We start from the raw sequence: 25,828 nt of genomic DNA on the forward strand, positions 1-25,828 counted from the left end.
GAATTTAATTAATATTATAAAAGACACCTGTTGGATTGGATGTGAGGTCAATTGAGCATAAAATTTGGGCAGAGTATACCCTCTTACACAAGACTTTTGTCTATATAAGCTGATATGCATCAGTCGTGCAACGTACAAAGCTAGCAAGAAGCAATGGCCAGAGCTTTCTCCGCCGTCGTTCTCTTTCTTATTACATTGAAAGTTAGCCAAGTGATTGGTGCTGTCAATCACTGCGGGCCAATTGTAGCAAATGATACTGACCAGATTCAATTTGCTCTTAACCTTGAATTTCTTGAAGCTGAATTTTTCCTGTATGGTGCACTTGGTAAAGGGCTTGATAGCTTCGAACCAACTTTTGCTCATGGTGGTCCGCCTCCCGTTGGTGCTAGGAAGGCCAACCTTGACCCTCTAGTTCGCCGGATCATTGAGGAATTTGGATATCAAGAAGTTGGTCATCTCAGGTGATTTTCATTTACTTTATAATCTCCTTCATTTTTGTTGAGATTTCTTGAAATTCATGCTTGCATTCTAATAGGAAATAAGAGATAAATAATGATCAATAAACTGATGTGCTTTGATAACGATTTGTCAGGGCTATTATCACAACAATAGGAGGAATTCCAAGGCCGCTGTTGGATCTTAGCCCTCATAATTTTGCAAAACTATTTGACGAAGCAGTTGGTGTCAAATTGAATCCTCCATTTGACCCTTACTCAGACTCAGTCCACTATCTCTTAGCATCTTATGTGATTCCCTATGTTGGACTGGTGGGTTATGTTGGCACCATTCCAAACCTTTCTAAGAAAACTTCTCGCAGTGTAAGAAACTCTCTTTTTAAATTATTATTTATCTCAATATATATAATTTTTTCATTCAATCATATTAGTATAAAACCTTAAAAGGTGAGAATAGAAGAAGGCTTTTGCAAGTGCGATTGAGATTCAGTGCAATTACCTATCCATGCATACTACTTGCAATTTGGGCAAACAATTGTCAGAGGGTCCTTAGGAGGCCACCTATCTAGGTGTTTGGGCTGCCCGAGACTTGCTTGAGCAGGTAGGGCACCCCATAAGGGGTCCTCTCTCAATTGTTTGTCTGAGAATGTGAGAAAGTGGAGGAAAATAGTTTATGCAAATAAGAAGTGAAAACCATTTTACGGCTTGTGAATGTTATTTTCCATGGTTTGCTAAAGCATTTTAAGTTGAGTTGGGCTAAACAATAAAAAATAAAAAATAATAGAAAATAAAAAATAAAAAAAAAACTTTTTCCGAACAAATATTTTATGCTAAAACAAATGAGACCTTAATTATATTCTCACACTTCTTAATTGAAATGAGAGGTAAATGACAAAAATAAGGGTCAAACTCAGAACCTTCGTTCTGATATCATGTTAAATTACCACATAGCCCACAAACTTAAACCATTTTCTTCCATCATGCAATCATCATCTTATAACTAATCAATCCTCTTTCTTGGTAGTTGGTGGCATCGCTTTTGGGCGTGGAGTCCGGACAAGATGCAGTTATACGAACACTGCTATACGAGAGAGGCAACCAAAAGGTCTTGCCATACGACATCACCGTAGCAGAGTTTACAAACAAAACCTCTGAGCTCAGAAACAAGCTGGCCATGTGTGGCATCAAAGATGAAGGCATAGAAGTACCTCTCTTTCTTGGGGCTGAACAACGTACAAACAGCAACATTCTTTCCGCCGATCCTAATTCCCTTTCATATGCTCGAACGCAGCCAGAAATCTTGAGGATAATATATGGAAGTGGTAGCGAGTACAAACCTGGTGGCTTTTATCCTAATGGTGGAACTGGGAACATCGCAAAGAGCTTTCTTCGCAAAGCTTAGAAAATAATAAGTAATAGTTTTAAAATTATGGTGCACGAATAAATAGATGGATGTTAAAATAAAAAAATAAATTATTATAAAGCACTTTTATAACATGTTATTGGGATTTGTTGACGTTTGTTCGCGTTCTTTTAATTACAAAGGACTTCCATTAACATGCATTAAGAAAAAGTTTATTAGGTCGAAAGAGTATAACATTTTTTTTTTTATTCAAATAAAGGAAATGAGTTACATAGGATCGAACAACAATAACAAGGTGGGTACCTCAACAACAAAGCCCAAACAAAAAAGGCAGTACAAACAAACACATAAACGGTAGGCAATGATTTGAACATCGTACCTCCCAAATAATAATTTGACCTTGGTGAACTTGAGCTACATATTTCTTGTGGATCCCCATAAAGACAGTAAATTCAAGGGATCCAAATGATATTAACCTAGCCATTTGAGCTAATATATTCTTAATAATCCGAATGTTATTTGATTGAAATTCGGTGCAATAATACATTTTTATTTTGACTATTTATTTAAAAAGAACAACCTAGATCATGACAACAAGAATTGCTTTTTTGCCTGTAGTGGAAATGAGTGATTCTGGGGTGGCCGAACCATCTCTCCTCTTAACTGTAGAGGTGGTTCGGCCACCCCTAAATCAGTTGATAGGGGTGAATCGGCAATATTGTGTTAAGAATACAATATTATTACAAAATTAAACAATAGAATTCAAAACACTAAAATGTTTTGAATTCTATCAAGTAGAGTTGGTGGGGCTCAGTTGCTTTTAATCTTTCACGTTGCGTTTTGATCTTCTAATGGTTCATGGAAATTTTTATTTGGTTGTTTGGTTTCCTGTTCCGTGTGCATGGGATTAGTAGAATTAGTTGACTTGGAGAATAATATATATATATATATATATATATATATATATATATATATATATATATATATATATATATATATATGTGTGTGTGTGTGTGTGTGTGTGTGTGACCTCCGCTTCATTAAGCATCACTACAAAAAAAATTGGGTTTAGTGACGTGGCAACTATTCATTAATTTTTGCCATGTCTCTAAATTATAACGTGTTAAACTACAACACGTTACACTTATTATTGGTAACGTATTATTTTTGACACGTCACCATATAATGACGTGGCAAAAATGCCACGTTATCTTATGGTAACGTGTTATAATGACACGTTACCATATGGTAGCGTGGCATTATGACATGTTGTCATTTGGCAACGTGTCAATCTTACACGTTAAAAATTGGTTAAAATTTTAAATAAATTAAAAAATAAAAAATTTTCAGAAATTTGATGATAAAATTTTTTTTCAGGCACTCTTTACATTATTTGCTAGATGAGAAGTGTATTTTTTATACAAGTGTAATCTTGTAAACAATCATACAATTTTGTTGACATTAATTCATTCTATTATTAATAACTATGAGAAAAAAATATTGGAGATTAGGACTATGTGGCAGGCAGATCATACTCTAGATTGCATGTGAGTCTCTATTGAAAGTTCAGAACCCAAAAAAGATATGGCTAAGATATGCCTCTCGAAAAGAATATGCATTAGTGCTTGTGTTTTACAATATTATTATAGGCATCACTACTTATGTGTCAAGCATGCTAGACGCTATCAGCTTTATAACACTAACACCATGCTTTATTTCATAGTCAGGATATGCACTATCAATTAATTAACCAAATTAAGAAAACTGGCCGATGTAAGCCCTGAACATGCATGGTGGAAATATATATGCTTGCCATATTACGCATATTTAATATTACGTATAATTAAGTTGATATATATAATAAGTTGATAATTAATTAATTATCAATTACTAAGCTTAATTATTAAGCTTAATAAATTAGCAAGTATATATAAATTAGCAATATATATATATATATATATATATATATATATATATATAATATATTATATAAATAATAACGTGCCATTCATGGCACGTTACAACCAGTGTAGCACGTTACCAAAAACGTAACATGCCACATAGCACGTTACAAAAAGAGTAACGTGCCACATACACTACAAGAAATTAGGTCTTTAGGGGCGACTCAAAGTCGCCCCTAAAGGTCCTAAAGTGGACGTTGTTGCCAACAGCGTCGACTTTTCGACCCTAAAGGTGTCGACGCTAATAGTCTGACCCTAATAATCAAATGTTTGATTATCAGGGTCCACTTAAAAGTCGACCCTAATGATTACTTTTAGCGTCCACTTTATCGACCCTAAAAGTCACAATGTTTTGACCCTAAAGATGATGTGCACGGAAGCGAAAGTCGACCATAATAGACAAGCATTAGCGTCCACTTTTAGTTAACCATTAGGGTCCACTTTGTCGACCCTAATGGTCCTTAAAAAAAAAGTAATAATAATAACTATCAGCGTCCAAACCAAAGTGGACGCTGATAGTTAACCATTAGCGTCCACAAAGTGGACCCTAATGGTCCTCAAAAATTAAAAAAAAAAAAAATAAATAAATAATAAATAAAATAAAAAATTAACTATTAGCGTCCACAAAGTGGACCCTAATGGTCCTAAAAAATTTAAAAAAAAATAATCTGCGATCGATCGCACAATCGTGTGCGATCGATCGCAGTACCAGTAGGTTTTCGACATTTTGCGATCGATCGCAGTTGGAGTGCGATCAATCGCAAAATATAAAAAACCTACTTGAAAACCCTCTGGTACTGCGATGAGTGCGATCGATCGCAGAACCAGGGAACACTGGTATGAGTAACATATATCGGCTAACTCCTAACCACAATACTTCTAACATATATCAATAACAGTCCCACTAATACATGTTAATTATGAGCAAAAGGAGAGGAGCAACATAGCTAGTTGTGTATGTCAAAAGCAAGCTGCCTCCTATAACTGGATCCTGTTATTTATTGAATGTGTCCTGAACAATTTATCTATTAATCATGACATGAGTAAAAATATTGTACTCTGTTTTGAGTGAAACTAAAGATAAATGTGGCTAAAAAAATTCAAAACATCAATGTACATATAGTTCGTTTAAAGCTTTCTTTCTTTCTTTCTTTTCCTTCTGACATGCTTGTTCACATGAAAGCCTCCTCTTTTATTGAACTCTTTGAATTGATTGACAAATTGTTAAGGTTGGTTGTCTGAAATAGTAAGATTTATCTTCCACAGATTAAGCAACCAAGGAATAACTAACTAGAACAATCGGTTGATGAAATATCTGCAAGGGCATCATGAAAACAAAACTCCAACCACCAATATTATCAAATGTTTGAATGAGCATATTAAATGGATTGCAGGATGGCTTAGATATGTGATCTTGAAGGGTCATGGCACATAGCTCTTGTGTTAGATAGAAGTACTATATATCCTCATAAGGTAAAGCAAGGTAATGTTCTCTTAGTGATGCTATCTATATGTGTCAGCCTCCCATTCTCAGCCAACAAAGCTACAAGAAATTACAGAGGATTGCATACATCATAGTATGTCTAAGTCAGATTCTTGCAAGAATATGCATTTAAATTATGAATCAGCATAATGCATAGAATCAGTAAAATCGTGAGTTCAACCACAAAGTACAACTCTTCTTACCCAAGAAATTCTTTGTCAGATCAGAAAATTTAGCTTCAGCAGAGATTTCCTGGAGGGCCTTCACTCTTGTATCTGCTGGGACTGAGAGATCCTTTGCGAACTGAGCAAAGGTCAGACTTTTCTTAGAAGCCTCTACAAGGTCAAGAAGCTCAGACTCAACCTTTTCCAGAGCATTTCCTTTTACTGCCGCTATGTATAATGCAGATGCATAGTTACCAGATCCCCCAAACATAGCTAGAGGCACCTGTAATTTCAAGGAGAAGCAACAAAGCAAGATAAAACAAAATCCATGTGATGGGATCTGACACGAAATACGAAAACAATAAATAGAGAGTAAACTGAATTTCATTGTGTGCTACATGTGTGAAGTTACACATCTATGTAAGATCTGTTGAGTATTGACAGTTTTTTTTAAAACCAAACAATAATGGCAGGCTACCTAATGGGGTAGCCTTCACCCTCCCCAATCGCTACAAGGGCAAGTGGTTAGACCTTACATTTGCTTCTGAACATGCATAAGTTTAATAGCTAAATTAACACTAAAAAAAAAAAAAATTTAACATAGGCCAAGAGAGAGAAAAAAAAAAAAAAAAAAGGTGAAATTTTGGTCAGTATTACGTGCCAGCTATCATTCCCCAAATCAGAATATATGTTTGAGCTTCAACATTAATAAATATGTGAATAATCTCACTTTCAACTGCAATTCTTTAGTCATATCACTATGTTCCACTTAAATCAACGTAAATGTTTGATGCAGGGCAAATTTGTAAGACTGATACATGTATCTCCCAAACAACTAGAACAAAGCACACAATGAGGAAATATAGAGCAAAAAATTATCATATATTTTTTAACGTATATTTGGTCCTTCAAAACAATTCTTTTCTTCGAAGTCTACCATATGGTATGAAACTCAAAATAACACAAACACATGCATATATGTATAATGTATGAAAAGAAAATATTTGCTTAGAATATTGGAAAGTACCCCAGAACGTGTTGAAGGCTAACAAGTTCAATTACCTTAACCTTCTCTTCCTTTTGCCTAGTGGTAGTGGCATAATTCCTTGAGAACTGCATGCAAGAATGGCCACTAATTAGACAGCACACAAACAACACAATGAACAATTAAGCAAACAAATGCATAGACTTGATTAACTGGAACTTGTAATTTAATTTTATCAAGCAAAGCACTCTTTGAAAACCTCATAACAGAAAATGCTTTAACATATTAACACCTGCAGACTGATTTATCCACAGATACTTCCTCACAACATCAAAGAGAAATAACAGCTTTAGCACATAACTGTGATTAAGGTCTACAAAATGGGCCGTCAATGAATGATTAACATTTCATATAAATTTAGGAGAAGAAATAGCATTAATAAAAGATTATAGCTTATTGACCTTGCTGATTTTGAAAAAGCAACAAAGATTAAATATATCACTAATTCTCACCCTGCAGTGGTAATGCAAATTGACATGTTTTCAAATACATTAATTGACACATTTTGCACAGAAAAGCCGAGAAGCCAACTTAATAACTGAGAATATGTCAGAGGATAGAAGGATTCAACTTCTTCAATCACAAATTTCTTTGCTAAGGAACTAAGGATTTCTCTTTTTGGTTGAAACAAGAAATCAACTTGGCACCCTTTTTCCTTTTGATGAATAACTTGGCACCCATTTCTAATACAATTATTTGGTTGGTCAATAAACATCTCCTCGTTCGGAACAAGGAACATCAACCACTTTCTCATAAACCAAACAGAGAGTAACCCACACTGCATTGCAAACTCTTGACAAAATAAAGTCACTAATCTAACCCTAAACCACATCAGAAACAAACACATCAAATGAAAACCAAAATAATAATAATAATAAATAAAATAACTAGGTTGTCTGTTAATGAACCATTAATCCTTTAATCAATAACAAATTTTCCATCTTTCAGAACCAGAAACATCAAACACCAAAATACCCAAATAGCATTTATCTTTCCCTCCACTTTCTCGGCAATCAAACCGAGGGTAAACTAAAACCGCACTACCAAAAAATCGAAAGAATACAGTCACTAATCCAACCCCAAATTCGCAATGGATACAAGCACATCAAACAAAACCCAAAAATTAACACAAAAATTGCAAAAATTTAAAGTTTAAAGAGGTTACCTCGAGGATTTTTCTCCCCTTCTTTTTCTTTTTCTTCTCTGGCTTCCCCGAACGATCCACCCTCTCTCTTTCTTCCTTTCTCTCTCCCTCTCTCTCTCTCTCTCCCTCTTTCAGCTTCTCAGCAAAGCCTTGTATGAAAGCTTTCGTCGGTCAAAGTTTGGGAGAGCAGCGGTAGAGAGATTGAGAGTGAGAGTGATGAGGGAGGTGAGTGAGAGGGGTGTTAGGGAGGATTCTGGTGTTTTGAAGGTTTGGGGAAAAAAAAGACGCGGTTTATGAAATTTTTGATCCGAAAATTTCAGATACCCCGCCACTGGATGGCGCTTATTTTTCGCACTCAATAGGGGCGACTAATGAGCCTCAAATTTATTTTTATTTTTTTAAAAAAATTATACTTATAATTTTTTAATTTTTATTTATTTTATTTATTTTTGTTTTTCTTTATTTTCTCCTGTAAAATATTTTTATTATTATAATATTAACTAATAATTTCCGTTTAATAAATTTTTATAATAAAAATCATTAAGTTGATATTTATCTTATAATTAATTATAAGATCAATACAAAATCCAAAGATAATATAACTAATGCACTAAGATAATATAAAAAGCTTATAGTTCAATTGAATGTTCGATTGAACCTTCAATTGTATTCAGTTTGATCAATCAATTGATCTTATCATGATCAATCTAATTAATTCATTATGATCAATTGGATGTTTGATCGATCAATTGATTCTATTACGATCAATAGAACTAATTCACTAGGATCGATTGGATTTTCAATCAGATGTTTGATCTTATCACGATCAATCAAACTAATTCACTAGGATCGATTGGATGTTTGATCGATCGGATTTTCGATCGAACATTTGATTGATCATTTGATTCTATCACGATCAATCGAACTAATTCACTTGGATCGATCGGATTTTTGGTCAGATGTTTGATCCTATCACAATCAATCGAACTAATTCACTATGATCAATCAGATGTTTGATCGATCATTTGATCTTATCACGATCAATCGAACTAATTCACTATGATCGATCGGATGTTCGATCAAACATTTGATCTTATCACGATCAATCGAACTAATTCACTATGATCAATCAGATGTTTGATCGATCATTTGATCTTATCACGATCAATCGAACTAATTCACTATGATCGATCGGATGTTCGATCAAACATTTGATCTTATCACGATCAATCGAACTAATTCATTAGGATCGATCGGATGTTTGATTGATCATTTGATCCTATCACGATCAATCGAATTAATTCAATTTCAATTTCAATTGTTTCAATCATTTGATCTTTTCACGATCAATCGAACTAATTCATTATGATTGGTCGGATATTCGATCAATCCTTCAATTTCAATTGTTTCAAGTTTGATCGATCATTGATTCTATCATGATCGATCGAACAAATGCACTAGGACCAAACGGATGTTTGAACGAACCTTTAATTTGTTTGAAGTTTGATCAATCATTTGATCCTATCACGATCGATCGAATATCTGATAATTTATATAAAATAAATAATGACATATTATCGGAGGTAAATTTTTGGGAAATAACATTTTATAACTAATACACTAATATAATATAAAATGCTTAGAGTTGAACTGAATGTTCGATCGAACTAATTTTTCATTTTTTATTAGAGTTTAATTTTATAAAAGTTTTAATTTCAAATTAAGAGAAAATTTATAATTTTATAAAAGTTTATTTTTATTTTTTAGAAAATTTATAATTTATAATTTTATAAATTTTATAAAATTTATAATTTATAATTTATAATTTCATTTTTTTTAGACCATTAATTTTATTTTATTTTTATTTTTCTACATACTCTTTAGCGTCCACAAAGTCGACCCTAATACTTAACTATTAGGGGCGACTTTCAAAGTCGACCCTAATACTTAAGTAGTAGCGTCCACTTTTAGTGGACGCTATTGCCCATCAATTTTATTTTTTTATTTTTCTACCTACTCTTTAGTCGACCCTAATACTTAACTATTAGGGTCGACTTTGAAAGTCGACCCTAATGATGAGTCTTTAGCGTCCACTAAACTGCCCATCAATTTTAATTTTTAATTTTTTTTAATTTTTTTTACCTACTCTTTAGGGGCGATAAAGTCGCCCCTAATAGTTAAGCATTAGGGTCGACTTTGAAAGTCGACCCTGATGATGTGTCTTCAGCGTCCACTTTTAGTGGACGCTATTGCTCATCAATTTTTATTTTTATTTTTTTAAAAAAAATTTTTTTTACCTACTCTTTAAGGGTGATAAAGTCGCCCCTAATAGTTAAGCATTAGGGTCGACTTTGAAAGTCGACCCTAATGATGCGTCTTCAGCGTCCACTTTTAGTGGACGCTATTGCCCATCAATTTTAATTTTTAATTTTTTTTACCTACTTTTTAGGGGCGATAAAGTCGCCCCTAATAGTTAAGCATTAGGGTCGACTTTGAAAGTCGACCCTAATGATGTGTCTTCAGCGTCCACTTTTAGTGGACGCTATTGCTCATCAATTTTTATTTTTTATTTTTTTTTAAATTTTTTTTTTACCTACTCTTTAAGGGTGATAAAGTCGCCCCTAATAGTTAAGCATTAGGGTCGACTTTGAAAGTCGACCCTAATGATGCGTCTTCAGCGTCCACTTTTAGTGGACGCTATTGCCCATCAATTTTAATTTTTAATTTTTTTTACCTACTCTTTAGGGGCGATAAAGTCGCCCCTAATAGTTAAGCATTAGGGTCGACTTTGAAAGTCGACCCTAATGATGCATCTTCAGCGTCCACTTTTAGTGGACGCTATTGCTCATCAATTTTAATTTTTAATTTTTTCTACGTACCCTTTAGGGTCGACTTTGAGAGTCGACCCTATTGATCTTTTATTTGTTTTTTTTTTCTTTTTTTTTTTTCTTTTTTTTAGCTTTTAGCGTCCACTTAAGTGGACGCTATTGGTGTACTATCAGGGTCGACTAATGTGGACGCTAAAAGTTTTTTTTTTGCCCCTTAATTTTTTCGCTCCCCTTTAATAATTCCCGCGTGTATATTAGGGTCGACTTTCTAGCGTCCACTATAAAGTGGACGCTAATAGTCAACCTTTCGACCCATTATTAGCGTCCACTTTTATGTGGACGCTAATAATTAACTATTAGGGGCGACTTTTAAAAGTCGCCCCTAATAGTTGAGTATTAGGGGCGACTTTATAGTGATGAGTCAGTTTCTTGTAGTAATAGGCACGTTACCACAAGAGTAACGTGCCTATGTGGCACGTTACTATTAGCCTCGGGACCATGCGCTTCTGACCCTGCGCATGGTCCTTCTTCTTCTTCTCCTTTTCTCTTTTTTTCCCCTGGCCAGCTATCTTCTTCTCCCCCGCCCAGTGCAGCTTCCTCCCCCCTGCCTTGAAAATTTTTTCTCTCTTCTTCTCACATTTTCTAGTCACCTTCTCTCAATATTTCTCTCACATTTTCCACTTTCTTCTTCGGATTTTGTAGTAGGCAGCCACCTCATCACCACTGTCTTCTCTCTCCACCGGCGAACTCTTCTTCGGCCGTCAACTCATCACCTCTCACGTGTTTTCCGATCCGGCCATCTATCAGGTATATATATATATATAATTTTTTTTTTTAAGTATATATAGATAGTTTTTAATTTTTAAGTATATATTGATATATTCTCTGCAGTAATGCATATTTCAAATTTTGTATATGTATATAAAATTGATTCTTGTAATGTATTGGTTTATAGAATATTGTATATGTATATATATGTTCAATTTTTTTTTGTTAGCTAATTAACTTATTAATTTAGTTTGAATTATATATTATTTTTAGTGTCCTATGTTTGTATGTAGAAATGTAGAATTGTTCAAGATGAGCATGCATGCAAAATATTTATAGACACGTCTTTAGGTAAGTAGTTTGAAATTAGGTAAATTTTTTTAATTTTGTGTATGTTTTACAAACCTAGCTATTATATAAATGATCATTTATATAATAAATAAAATGTAGAAAATAGATTTATAGAAATCATTTATATAAATGATTACAAAAATAATAATAAAAAATACATAATGCTAAAAAAAAAAAAAAAAAAAAAAAAAAAAAAAAAAAAAAAACTACCTACGTAGCTAGTTAGATGAATTACATTTAGGGTCCCCATATGAAGTTCAAATTATGTAACTTTATATTTTTTTAAAAATTGCGACAAAAACATAACTTAAATTTATTTTATTTAGGTCCTCCTAACAAATTACAACCTTTTCAATTTGTTTAATATAATTTGGTTTAGGTTTTGCAACTTTATATTAGAGTACATGTTATTAAATAAACAACGAACGTAGATGTTTTTTTTAAGTACGGTACTCATGAAAAATGTTTTTAATTTTGTATTATAATGTGGTTCAAGGTTTGGAAATTTACTTCATGTCAATTTTAAGCAGAAAAAAAAAAAAAGGAAAGAAAAGAATAATAAAAAGGTAATGAATCTAGTTTTACTTATTTACTGTTAGGGTCCCCATTGGCCATAGTAATGCATTTATGTTTAAGTTTGGCGTAAATCTTATATATTTATGTTTCTAATATACGTAGTAACACTATGGACAAGATTTGGATGAAGAAGTCTAGGGGTACAAAGGAATACAGAGACAAATGTGAAGCGTTTGTGGACTTCGCAGTTCGGAACTGTGACACTCCAGACAAACTGATTGTGTGCCCTTGTAAGACGTGTCGCTGTAACAAGAGACACCTTCCAAGTTTGGTATACGACCACCTGACAGTGGGGAAAGGAATGTGGCCCCAATATACATACTGGATTTATCATGGCGAGAGGCCTATTAGAGCTCCCGTTGATGTCTCGAATGCATCACGTCCTGCAACAGTTGCGAGTGCAAGCACTGAACAGGGTGGAAATATGCACGCCATGTTGCGTGATGCATTCGGCATGCACGAAGTCAGAGATGATAATAGTGAGCCTCGGGTTGAGGTGCACGGCGAGGAAGAAGACATTGTGCATGACGAAGCCGATGGAGGTGACGTATGAAGGTACGAGAAATTACTTAAACATGCAGACAAACCGCTTCATCATAAGACCAAACACAGCAAGCTGAGTGCTACTGTACATCTGTACAATTTAAAGTGTGTGGGTGGAGGAGTTGTTGGAAAATGACCCTGCGGAACAGGTAGATGGGTCCTAAAGGACGGTTAGGTGGACACCAGATGACGCTTATGCTCAGGCGCACGACAATAAGCCTGAGTATGTGGGTCATGTTCGTGGGGTCAGCAAGAACATTTTGCCTGCACGCGGCACCATCCACTCATATTATACACCGTCCCAAGCACAGTCGCAGAACTGTGGCGAGACAATGGTCTCGCGTGAAGAACTCGAAAGAGCCATTGAAGGCAAGAGGGAGAAGCACAAGGAGCAAATGGATGCAAGGCTGGCGCAGCAGAGTGAGGAGATTACTACGGCGGTGACCGCGCGGGTGACTTAGCAGATGGCTGAGTAGATGGCTGCTCAGATAGCTGAGCAGATGGCTGCTCAGATGGCGGCGTATGAGGCGCGGATTTGCAGCCTTGAGGGGTCAAGACGTATGGGGTCGGAGCCGGAGGTGACAACAATCAGGAATCTGCAAGATGCAGAGTCCCCAGCACGAGTGATTGTGAGATCCTTAGTTGATAGCCGAATAGGCAATGCATATATTCTTATTGTTTCTATTTGAGTATCATTGTGATCTTACGAGATGAATACCATTTTAAGAGCTAGTAATTTTGTATGGTAAATAAACTTTGGTCGTTTATAGACACAATTGTACATAACACAATTGCAACGTAATATGCATGTGTAGATGACGTAAGAGTAGAAGCTGAGGACGACGATCAGAATGAAATCCAACTCCAGATGCAGGCTGGACAGAAGTCTCGTTTGTCAAGACATTATACCCGTCGTTCAGGCACCCCGTGAGTGAATACATTAAACTCAAACTAATCTACTTTGTTGTTCCTAGTTGGTTTGGTTGTGATTGGAGCTTTGCATAGTTAATCTTACTATATTTGTTGAAGCCGCCTCATTGAATAAATGTATATGTATTTTTGTATGTCGTGCAAATATATGCATAGGTCTTGCATATATTTATATCACAAATGTCGAGGTTGTTTATGTATGTATGTCGATTGTTTATTCGACAATTATTCGATTGTTTTCTCACTTACCTATTAGGAGTTGACAATATTATATCACAAATGTCAATTAGCTAATTGATTCATTGTTTTATTATTTGCAGTTAGTGCGGAGAAGCCGGGAGATAATGGTCATAATGATGTTCACTTGGCTTTGGTCAGAGTAGTGTTTGTTGAAGGCTTCTGTTTTTTGTATTTGTGTATAACCTTAGTTGGATTAATTGCGTTGTTTAGTGTTGGATTAATTGTGTTTGTTTAGTGTTGGATTAATTGTGGTATGTAGTTGGATTGTGGTTATATATATATATATATATATATATATATATATAGTTGAATTGATCGAATATATGTTGGATTAGAGAAGCTATAGTTGGATTGTTGGATTAATTGTGGTATTGGATTAATTGATTGAATATTGGATTTTGGATTATTGAATCATATTGGATATACGAATATCAGGTATAACGAACGGAGAAAATTTAAAATTTTTTTTTTTTCCATCTCAATTTTGTAACGTGGCAGGAATCTATCACGTTACAAAATTGTAACTGGCAGAAGCTGCCACGTACCACACATGGTAACGTGGTATAATTCCCACGTTACCACATATGGTAACGTGTCAGACTCTGACACGTGACCAAATGGTAACGTGTTACAGTTTGACACGTTACTAAAGTTGCAATAGTTACGTCCAATTTAACCACCCGTCAAACACGTTGCTATAGACATGTTACTACACTTTAGTAACGTGTTAACACCATATACACGTTACTAATGGTCCGTAGCAAAAAAATTATATTCTTGTAGTGCATGGTCTCAACCAATTGAGTTACCTCTTGAAGACAGGATTTAACATATATTAGGTAGTCATAAGAGCTTATTTGTGATGTGCCAGGATGAAATAGCTTCAATGCCTAAGTTAGTTATGGGCTCCGAAGAAATTATGACAATAACAACTAGTATTTTTCTTTTGCTAAAGTAGAACCATTTTTACATGGAATGGCTTTTCCTTTTATGGGAGAGATTGTAGCCGTTGTCAATAATTAGTTTCCAACAATTTTGAGATTGGCATGATCCCAAGAATTTCAGGATTTGTGGCATATCTTGGAAGCTTATCCTATTTTTCCAGATGCGGCCGAATTTATAGTGGTATACCTGAGATTCCCTATGGTGGATCTCGGGTTCTTCGATATGGAATATTCAAGATTTCCCATAGCATATATATCCGGGATTCCTTGGTATTGAAGAGGATGATCCTTCAAATGTACATCCTAGTTGTCCCAAGTTGTTGTTTTTGTTGTTAGACTGACACTTGTCATGACGTGTCACACGATCCAACACGTGTTGATGATGAGGCATCCACTTGACACAGATCTAACATGTGGCATGATGTGGATCACTAGAAAAAAAACAAGCAGGAAACGAATAGGGAAAAACTGGAAAAGGAATACAAGGAAAAATGAGACAAAAGCCAAAAAACCACAAAAATAGAAAGCGACACCGGAAGAAAACAGGCCTCAGAGCAAGGCTACCGGAAAGTGATACAAGGAGGCGATGGACACAGACGGAGCCAGAGAGCCATTGGGAAGAGTGCGAGTTGATGTGGGTTTGACGGGAGACCGTAGATCGGGCTTAGACCAGTTCGATCCAAGAGCCAGGCTAAAACCGGAAAATGACTTGGCGGATCTGAGTTGAGGGGTCGTAGGAGAATGGCTAAAACAAAATATGGGACAAAGGAGGAGAAAGAGGCGGAAAGGAAGGGAAAAAAAACACCACACAAGGAGCTAGAGAGTATCATGTAAATAGTCTAGCTCATAAGGTGAAGAGGGAGATGAGAGGCAGTAAAGGATGAGGGGAGGAGGGGAAGATCTGAAGTTCTCCTCCTCTTCCTATGCGGCACTCTCTGTTAGGAGAAGAAACCCTTGCAGAGTGGGAAAAGGAGAGAGATTCGCCGACTTATAGATTCTAATTGCTTGTTGTTAATTATGGATTTAATTACTTAATTTCAGATCAAGGGTAGTTGGTGTTGGCCTATTTGCAATGACTGTTGCAATGCTATTCAACACTTTGGATGCGTGTGATGAAACATTGAATCCATGTCTTTATTCAATTCATATAAATAAATAAAAACCACTTTATTCAAACGTGGACAGCGTACAGGACTGGTCTATATTTTTTATAATTTTTTTTTGACAGGTTTACACAAGAGAAAGGAAAGGAAATTCAAACTAGTGACTTCCGCTTCATGAGGTGTGATCCACAGCTGATTGAGCTACTAGGGTCAAGTTAGCCTACAGTTTTTAATAAATAATTTTATTATTTGACTTATAATGTCTCACAAATATATATAATTGGTTAATAAAAATAAAAAGTCAATATAATATAATTTTGAGGTTTGATTAGAGGATTGCGGCTTATTATTAGTCAATGGTTGTTAATGGCTGACAACGTTAGGTAAGCAAAGTGAAAACGACAAGGAGTAGGTGAAGTAGGACTAAACCATTTTGCCCATTGCCTTGGGCGAAAGGTTAAAAGGAGTCAAAGGAGTATTGTACTAATTATGCTCATTGCGGTAGTCGAAAGGTTAAAAGCATATTCTGACACAGTAAAACAAGTAACAAAAAGAAAGGGTTAAATAACATATATTTAAGTCTTTTAAAAAAAAATTTAGGGACCGATAGGTGTGATATTTAGATACATTAAATTATTATTTTGTTGTAATTAAGTAACTGTTTGTCATATATATATATATATATATATATATATATATATATATATATATATATATATATATTTAAAAAAATATCCATATTTCTTTAAAAAATAAAATTTTAATTAAAAAAATAAAATTTAAAAACCAAAATTTCATGCAAATTCTTTCTATACTAATCGAACCTTACTCTATGTAATTTAGTATTTAATTAAATTTATTTATTCTTATAAATTCGTTTAATTTTTTGTTTATTTGTGTGTATTTTAGGAAGAATACAAAAAAGTTGCTTAATTGCAACAAAATGGTAGTTTGATATATTCAAGTGTTATACATGTCATTTTCTGCTTCTCTCATTTTAGTGAGAGAAGCTCCTCCTTCTCTCTAGCTAGGTAGAGAATACAAACCACCTCCTTGTGAGGTTTACCACCACCATTCGTGTGGTTTTTTGGGGAGGAGGGATCCCTTCCCTCCCCCTTTCCGTTTATTCTTCTCTGGTTTACTTGTTTTTTTGTTGCCCGTCCTCACAGTGTTTTTGCTCCATCTCCCGCCGTCCACTGCTCCGCTGCCCTAGGCTGCACTCCTCCTTCCCTGTTTGGCCACTCGCCGCCCGCCATCCACAATGATGCAGCCCGGATCTTCCTTGGTTCATAGATGGGTTTTTCTAAAAATCTAATCTACTTTCCTCAGATTGATTCGGGCCTACACAAGCCACTCCACCACCATCGCCAGCCTCACAGCTTTCGATCGACACCTTGCAATCCGCCGCAAGCACTGCACCCATCGGAGCGTGAGCTCCACACACTTGAGTGTGGATCTTACACGCCAACACGTGTCCACCACGCCCTGGACAGTGGACTCCTCCGGCCGCTCCTCCATCTTCATCACTGCCGCCATTGTTGGTTGTTGGGTTTTTTGTTGCTTTTCAGCTTGTTGTCTTTATTTTTCAGTTTTCTCCTTTGTTTCTATGTATTTCCTGTTGTTTTGCTAGGGTTTTGTGGGTTTTAGTCTTATTTATAAAGAATTGACACTCCTATCTTATTGAACCGGTTTTATAAGATGAGTTAGGCGAGGCGCACAAATTTTTTCACGGTATCAGAGCCTACCACAGGATGAATGGGGTGCACATTACTTACCCCGTGACAAGGATCAGAAAAAATACTAGCTTGCATGTGAGGGAGGGTGTTGAGGAATAATCTCACATTGCCTGTGGGCAAGATCTTGAGCATGTTTTTAATGAATGGGGAACCCTGATTTTTATGAGATGAGTTAGGTCCACGAATTTCTTCAAGTCTCCCTCTGTATTTAAGGTCTATTTTTGTAATGGAGACCGGAGACAGTACTACCTATCCATCGGTCCCAGATTCGGATCTGACCAGTGCCTTCCCTATATTGACTTCCTTCGGGTGGTCAATGTTGTTCTTTGCTAGGAGTGTAGATGGGTTTGGACTTCATGGGGTGGTTCTTACACCTGTAATTAGGGTTTGTAAATCTCATTAGGTTTATGACTCTTTTTGCACTTTTTTTGCTTTTAAAACCGCTTTATGCAGGTTAATTATTTGGCTCATTTCCTACTTTGTTCCGGTTACTTGCATTGTTGATTTCTATGTTTGGGTCTATTGTATGGGAGCCCACCCATTTTCGGTATTTTGATCACTTGTAACCCTTTCCCAATTTGATTAGAAAAGAAAAAAAAAAGTGTTACACATGTTAGTTCATGATTTTTTTTTTTTTTTAAACAGCTGAAAGTTGAGGGGGTTGAAGTGTATATAACCCAAACAAAAAACAAAGAATACCTAGAAAAAATGTGCAAATATGAAAAAAAAAAAAAAAGAAAAAAAAAAAGAAAGAAAATCTTTGATGCATTTGCCTTATCATTTACAAATGACTAATCAAATTGCAATTAAATTTAGAAAAATGTCAACAATAGTTGGCTAACTTAACAAACTCTTGAGGTTTAGTTACCCTAAATCTATATCATTATGTTTCTTTCTTCAAGTGCATAAGACTATTTGATACAAAATTATTTAAATATCAATAAAAATACACTTAACACTCAAAATTTACACCGCTTTTAACACTTATACCATCAATCTTTAAAAAGTGAAGTTGAAGTACTTCCTCCTATTACAAATAAGCCCCTCCGATAACAACTAGCATTATATGTAGGCATATAGGAAAAAAGCAATATTAAGGAGTAAAGTTTTAAAGAGGACTAGACTTCTTTAAGAGTCTTTTCAAATGTAAAGTCGCATTTCAAATTACCAATAAATCAAAATTAAGACGATTTGTCGCCTTGATGTACCCTTTTGATAATGTTTTTTGACAAGTTTTATTAACAAAAGATTGTCATAATTGTGTTTTCTTTCTCTATCTGAGATTGTTCATAAAATTTTCTGAAATCTATGGAATAACAAAAGATTGCTTTCATGCATATTATAATTTTTACTGCAAGTTTATAAATTGACTTTCCAATCATCTCAATCATTAAATAATTAAATTTATTTACTAAATTTCCTTAATTTTTTTTACGCATATTATATCACATAAATTTGTAAGAAAATTGTATAATACGAAATAATCACCATCTCAGACATGGGTGGGGCCATATATATTATATTATTATTAAGAAAAGACAAACCCTTCTAAAAGCAAGCGAATGATTCTATCTTAGTACTAACTTAACAAGCTCATACAAGCTATATATATATATATATATATATATATATAAACTCAAACAGCGGTTGGCTGCTTTGAAATTCCCTAATTGTTTGCCACTGTTCCACGTGGGCTGCTGAGCCCTTGTTCCGAATTCCATTCACACTCCTTTTTACTGCATTTCTTATCTTAAAAAACTTACTTTAATAGGAAATAACAAATTTAATTATTTAATTAATATTTTAATTTTTTTTAACAAGACTAATTCAAATATTATTTTATGGAACTATCATATCAACACTTTAAAATAATTGTATAATAAAAAAAAAAAGTAAGTTTACTTGGCATAGAAAATAACGTTTGTTAAATAAATTTATTAAGTTACGCATAGGAGCAAGCTCTCCGTCATTTTGTTAATTTTTTCTTGTCTTTTAGGTGACCCCGTCATCTTATCTGAGCGGTCTGACCGCCCAAAAATATACTTTTGGGCAACTATAAATTACTTGCACCGACAATTGAGTTAGTGGGAAATTTTCATGTCGTCAGGCTAGTCTAATCACGGAAAAAGCCTAGGCTTACAAAGTTAGAACGTGTTGATGAATATCACCATAAAATTACTACATTTATCTTCTGGATATGATAAGAAAGTCGATTGTATAGGATGAGACGATTGCTTGCATAAGCTGAGGTTTGACAATTCAGAGGAATATCATTATCAAACATTTACAATTGTAACAAATCTCATTGACAAATATTTTGCTGTATTAAGTTGATACAATTTTTTCTTTCTGTTCATGATAGGCCCCCATTGTCGTAGTGTTTAAGGAATGATTGAATTTAAGAATTTAATGGAAAAACATCATTTACAACATTTGCAATTATAATCTAGAAGTTTTTAAAAAAAATTGCAATATTGGTATCCCATTTGTTTTGATCTCTTTTAATTTTACCCCCCATTTTTTTAAAGTGATAATTTCACTTAGGACCCCTAAATTACCACTCGTTTTGAGAAGACCCTTCAAATTTCAAAAACTCTTAATTTTACACCCTGAACTTTTAATTTGATGCAATTGACCCCTCTTTGTCAATTTTTGTCGTTGAAACCTAACGGAAACCATTAAAAAGACCAAATTACCCTCACTCTTTTTTAATTTTTGATTTGAAATTAAGTGTAAATTTAGAATTTTAAAATGTAAGGAGTATAAAAGGTCATTTTATCACTCGTAGTTCAGGAGTCTTAAGTAAATTTTTCGCTTTTTTAAATGTCCAAAATGCTCACATTTTAATTTGATGCATTTTTGAATTTTTACTTTGTTCTTTTGTTTTTGTTTTTTGTTTTTTGTTTTTTTTTTTTAAGGGGCATTTTTTATATTTTAACAAAAAAGGGATGAAATAAAGAGGGGTTGAAATATGAGATATCGACATTACAAATTTAAAAACTTCGAGATTATAATTGCAAAACCACTTATTCTTTAGGGGGCGTAAGTGAAGTTTTTCATAGTTTAATTAATATTTGAGCGCTCGCTTCCATGTATGTGTTCAAATTTCTCTTTAATAAATGAGACTCAACACATGACATATTTAATTATAATGAGAGGTAAACTATAGAATTAAAAATTGAACTTAGCACATTTATTCTAATATCATGTTAAATCATTTGTTGTACTAAAAATTTAAACCGATATATAATTAATAATTTATTCATATTGTGAGGCACATGTGTCAAATTTGACGTGCGGTCTATTGACATAAAGTTTTGCGGACTAAATTCTCTCTTCCAAGACTTGTCTCTATATAACTTGGTAATGCCTCAATCATGCATATACGTACCCACCCAAAGTTGCTTTAGTTATAAGTTAATTAGCAAGAAGCAATGGCCAGAGCTCTCTTCCTTTTCTTTATCTTTCTAATTACATTGAAAGTTAGCCAGGTGATGGGTGCTGCCAATCACTGCGGGCCAATTGTAGCCGATGATATTGATTGGATTCAATTTGCTCTTAACCTTGAATTCCTTGAAGCTGAGTTTTTCTTGCATGGTGCACTTGGTAGAGGGCTTGACACCATCGCTCCAACTTTTGCTAACGGTGGTCCACGTCCGGTCGGTGCTAAGAAAGTCAACCTTGACCCTCTGATTGGCCAGATTATTGAGGAATTTGGATATCAAGGAGTTGGTCACATCAGGTCCTACGGAAAAACATATTTGATTTTCATTTACTAATTTATAGTTACCTCCATTTTCCCTAATTTGACTAGTCATTTCGTTTTGGCAGATGAATAATATTTAATAAATTGATGCTCTTTGACAACGATTTTTCAGGGGTATAATTACAACAATAGGGGGAATTCCAAGGCCGCTGTTGGATCTTAGCCCTCAGAATTTTGCAAAACTATTTGATGAAGCAGTTGGTTTCAAATTGAGCCCTCCATTCGACCCTTACTTGGACTCAGTACACTATCTCTTAGCATCTTATGTGATCCCCTATGTAGGACTTGTGGGTTATGTTGGCATCGTTCCAAACCTTAATTTCCAACAAAACTTCTTCAAGTGTAAGACCTCTATCACTCTTTTTAAGATATCACTTATTTAAAAAAAAAATCGTTTGTCTCGACGTGAATATTAGTAAATATTTCTTATATTTTCATTTAATCATATTAACTTATAAATATATTTTATTAGTAACATAAAATACTAGTATAAAACATTTGGGAATGATAATAGATGGCCTTTGGGGTGTGAGATTGGGATACAATGAAATTATCTGGTCATATTGCTTGATATTTGGACATATAATTGCGAGAGGGTCCTTGTAAGACCCGCATAGCTAGCAAGGCAGATATTTGGGCAGCCCAAGACCAGCTTGAACAGGTAGATCTCTCACACTTACTTATTTGGAGATGTTGTAGAGCAGTCGAAAGTACTTTACAATAAACTATTTTACATTTTGTGAAGATTATTTTCCTTCGTTATTTGAAACCATTTTCTTTCACCATGCAAATATTACCCTATAACTAATCAACACTCTTTCTTGGTAGTTCGTTGCATCGCTTTTGGGCGTGGAAACCGGACAGGATGCGGTTATAAGAACACTACTATACGGGAGAGCTAACCAAAAAGTTCTGCCATACAACATGACAGTGGCAGAGTTTACAAACAGAATCTCTGGGCTCAGAAACAAGTTGGGCATGTGTGGCAACAAAGATAAAGGCATACAAGTACCTCTCTTTCTTGGGGCTGAACATCTTACAAACAGCAACATCCTCTCCGCTGATTCTAATTCCCTGTCATATGCTCGAACTCCACCAGAGATCTTGAGGATAATATATGGAAGTGGCAGTGAGTACAAATCTGGTGGCTTTTATCCTAATGGTGCAGGTGGAAACATTGCAATGAGCTTTCTTCACAAAGCTTAGGAAATAATGATGAATAATTTTATAATTATGGTGCACGAATAAATAAATGCATGGATGTGCTTAGAATGGATGTTAAAATAAAAAATAAATTATTATAAAGGACTTTTATAACGCGTTATTGGGGGTTTAATTCTTGATGTCTGTACGCGTTCGTTTAATTACAAAGGGCTTTCAGCCTTTCATAACGTGCATGTTAGCATATCCATAAAAAAAATAAAAAAAATTAAAAAAAAAATTTATATGGTCGAAAAGTGAACATGTTAACGCTATATGGCATGTCGCGGAAATAAAATGAATGGTCCAAATCATGACAACAAGAAAAGCTTTTTGGCTTAGAGTGGTAAGATCGAGGTGATTCAAGGTCGGCACCCTCTTTATTATAGGGATGGTTCAGTCACCCCACCCAAACTAGCCAATGGGAGTGACTAATCCACCCCAAAATTAGTCATTAGTGGCCAAGAGAATGATTCGTCCACCTCCAAATCATCTATATGTAACATGCTCAAAAGAAGTGGTTTAGCCACCCCAACAGCCAGGGACGAAGTGGGGAAGTCTTATCGGAAGGGGTCAAAACAAATTATTATTATTATTATTATTTATTTATTATTTTTAATTTGGTTGTATTTTATGAACCAAAGACTACCCTAACTATAATAATTAAATAACACTAAATAACTATAATTTCTTATAAATACCAATAAAAGAGGAAACCCCATGTACAAACTTTTCAAGATGCCCGTTTGGCATCCACTTTGTTTTTTTTGTTTTGTTTTTTTAATTTTTTTTAATCCAAAAAAGTTGCTCATTCTTTCACATTTACAAACAATTTTCTTCATTTTTTACTCATAAAACATTCAAAACTCATTTACTCACATTAACCCGCCGTTATGTCTTATGATCAATCTATTTCTTTCTCATTTCCATTCGACTGGCTCGTTTGCTTGTGGTAGCCTGGTAGGGACTAACAAAATTTGTATACAATTAGGGTTTCTAAGTTTGAATGGGTAAGGACCAAAAGATTTATTGGGTAGGGATTATAAATTTTTTTTTATACAATTAGGGCTTCTACATTTGAATTCGTAAGGGCCAAAAGATTTATTGAGTGAGCCAAAAAAAAAATTAATGAATAGGGCCAAAATTTTTAAGAATTACGTACACATAAGAGCTTAATTTGGAAAGCCCTCTTCAGCTCGTATGTCGTGGCTTTGTTATCTAAAATCCACCGTTTTCATATTCGAAAAACTATTTTAAATTATTTCTTATTATATCTAAGAAATATTGATTTTGTTTAGGGTTCTCTAAATTTTCTTGTTATCTATTTATTTATCTTGAGTATCATACTCTCCTGGGTCACCAAGATAATGTCGATCGGGATACTAGACATCTCAACCAGCCTGGATCTCCATCACCATTGTTGGTGGGGATATCAGCTAATCCCAACCCAATAGAGACTCGATTACAATTTTTGCATGAGAAAATCCTCATCAGGTTGGATGTCTGCAACGAAGATCACCACGTACAAAGTCACAATCTTCAACATTTTGTACTTCACAAAGATGCACTCTTCTTTCATAATTGCCTCTCACATGTGCTAAATGACACATATCACTCCATGTTCGGAGAAATATTTACCATCCGAAAAGAGGAAAAAAAAGTCTTTGTCTAAAGAAATGCTTTGAGAAAGGGTAGATGTATAGAACCTTTCAACAAGATAATGCTTTTTCAACTCTCTCAAAATGGAATCTAGTGGTCGCGTGTTCGAATCCGCTTGCGGTAGTAGATGCGTGAACCAGATGCTACTTTGAAGGGGCTCTACTGGCTCACACCTTTGTGGGGTTGTGGTGACGGGCTCGTCTTCCCAGGCAGTAGCTATGGCTCAAACCGGACATTCCACAGCGGGTGGGAACCCCGATGGTAATGCTCAAGGGGGGAAACTACATTGGTCGCCCCTTCCCACCTTTTTGATTAAAAAAAAAAAAAGGAATCTATTCCAAACATATATGCCATGGTTCCTTACTTTGACAGAGTACAAATATCTAAATTTGATATTTTTAAATATATTATTTCTAACCTATTGCCGATACTAAGTAGCAGCCAAAAATTTGTATCCATTTTTCATGATGATATTATGCATGGATCATATATATCGTAGAAGCCAAAAATTTGTATCCATTAATTTTTCATGATGATATTATGTATGGATTAAATATATCATGGCGAATTCTTCATAAAAAAAATTGTGGAAGACACAATGCTTAGGTAAAAATTTGTCTCATTTAATTAAAAACTTATTCTTGTTCATAGTAGAAGATTTAACTAATTAATTAAACCAAATCTTGTAATTTTCTCTTGAAAGGGTTTTCTATGTAAAAGTGAATTTATAGCTCTCTCTCTTCTCGCATTCAATTTTGTCTCCCATTTTTGTCTATAGATTATTAGCTCTCACTTAAACTTGATATTTAAATACCAACTGAGCAGGTGGTACAGTCCCTACAAATTTACTTCCCGACAGAGACATAGCCAGTCTTGAGAATGGGCAGGGCCCTTGGCTGAAAAAATTTAATGGGCAGGGGTCCATTAGCAAGCAAAAAAAAAAAAAAAAAACCATAAAAAATTGTTTTTAGTTACCTTTGACAAAAAAAATTGTCATTTGGGGGGCCCTGGCCTTGCAAGTCCCCCCTTTCCTCCGTCCCTGCTTCCCGACATATTGTAGTTCGATCTTATTAGAGAGAGAGAACCAATTAAATCTAGTGATCCTCAATTGATGGGTATGTGTGGACCACATTTCCCCACTGTGATCCCCGATTATTTTAACATTAGAAATGTCGAGTATTTTTAACTTGTTCAAATTTTTTTATTTTTTATTTTTTTATAAATTTAATAAATCAACTATTAGATTTGTGAGACTTATTATTAACTTATATAAGATTCACATAAATTTACAAATCTAATGGTTGATTTGTATTAATCTATTCACTATATATATGGTTAAAACTTAAAAGACAATTAAAAAATAATAAATTTTATTATTCCACCTTTTTTATTTTGAAGTTCTGCAGAGTTTAATTCCAGGCCAAGTTTATCTCATTAGTGAGTCGTAATCTTAATATATAGCATGACAAAATTAGTCCTAGATTTAAATTAAATTCCAGTTCTCTTTCCTATTGTTTTCTCGTGCTTAATTAAAACTGCTTTTGGTCGTCATTAATTAACACAAATCAC

At 34.5% G+C, this 25,828-nt stretch overlaps 2 protein-coding genes and 1 pseudogene across 2 annotated transcripts; 2 read left to right on the top strand and 1 right to left on the bottom strand.

Moving 5' to 3' along the window:
* Positions 1–151: 151 nt before the first annotated feature.
* Positions 152–1,956, top strand: LOC132172024 (ferritin-like catalase Nec2). Its single transcript, XM_059583447.2, has 3 exons — positions 152–461; positions 593–818; positions 1,480–1,956. The coding sequence occupies exons 1-3, from the start codon at positions 154–156 to the stop codon at positions 1,855–1,857; spliced, it is 912 nt and encodes a 303-aa protein (XP_059439430.2). The 5' UTR covers positions 152–153; the 3' UTR covers positions 1,858–1,956.
* Positions 1,957–5,245: 3,289 nt separating this feature from the next.
* Positions 5,246–7,780, bottom strand: LOC148587956 (ATP synthase subunit O, mitochondrial-like; the record flags this gene model as incomplete). The annotated part of the gene is made up of 4 exons (XM_088513459.1): positions 5,246–5,322; positions 5,466–5,709; positions 6,489–6,539; positions 7,637–7,780. Coding segments are annotated over 4 exons (516 nt in total), but the record flags the coding sequence as incomplete, so codon positions are not given.
* A 13,288-nt stretch (positions 7,781–21,068) lies between these two features.
* Positions 21,069–22,606, top strand: LOC132169123 (ferritin-like catalase Nec2; annotated as a pseudogene).
* The last annotated feature ends 3,222 nt before the right edge of the window (positions 22,607–25,828 follow it).

Source organism: Corylus avellana, chromosome 1 (genome assembly GCF_965113065.1).
Source record: "Corylus avellana chromosome 1, dhCorAvel1.hap1.2, whole genome shotgun sequence".
Classification (NCBI taxonomy): Eukaryota; Viridiplantae; Streptophyta; class Magnoliopsida; order Fagales; family Betulaceae; genus Corylus; species Corylus avellana.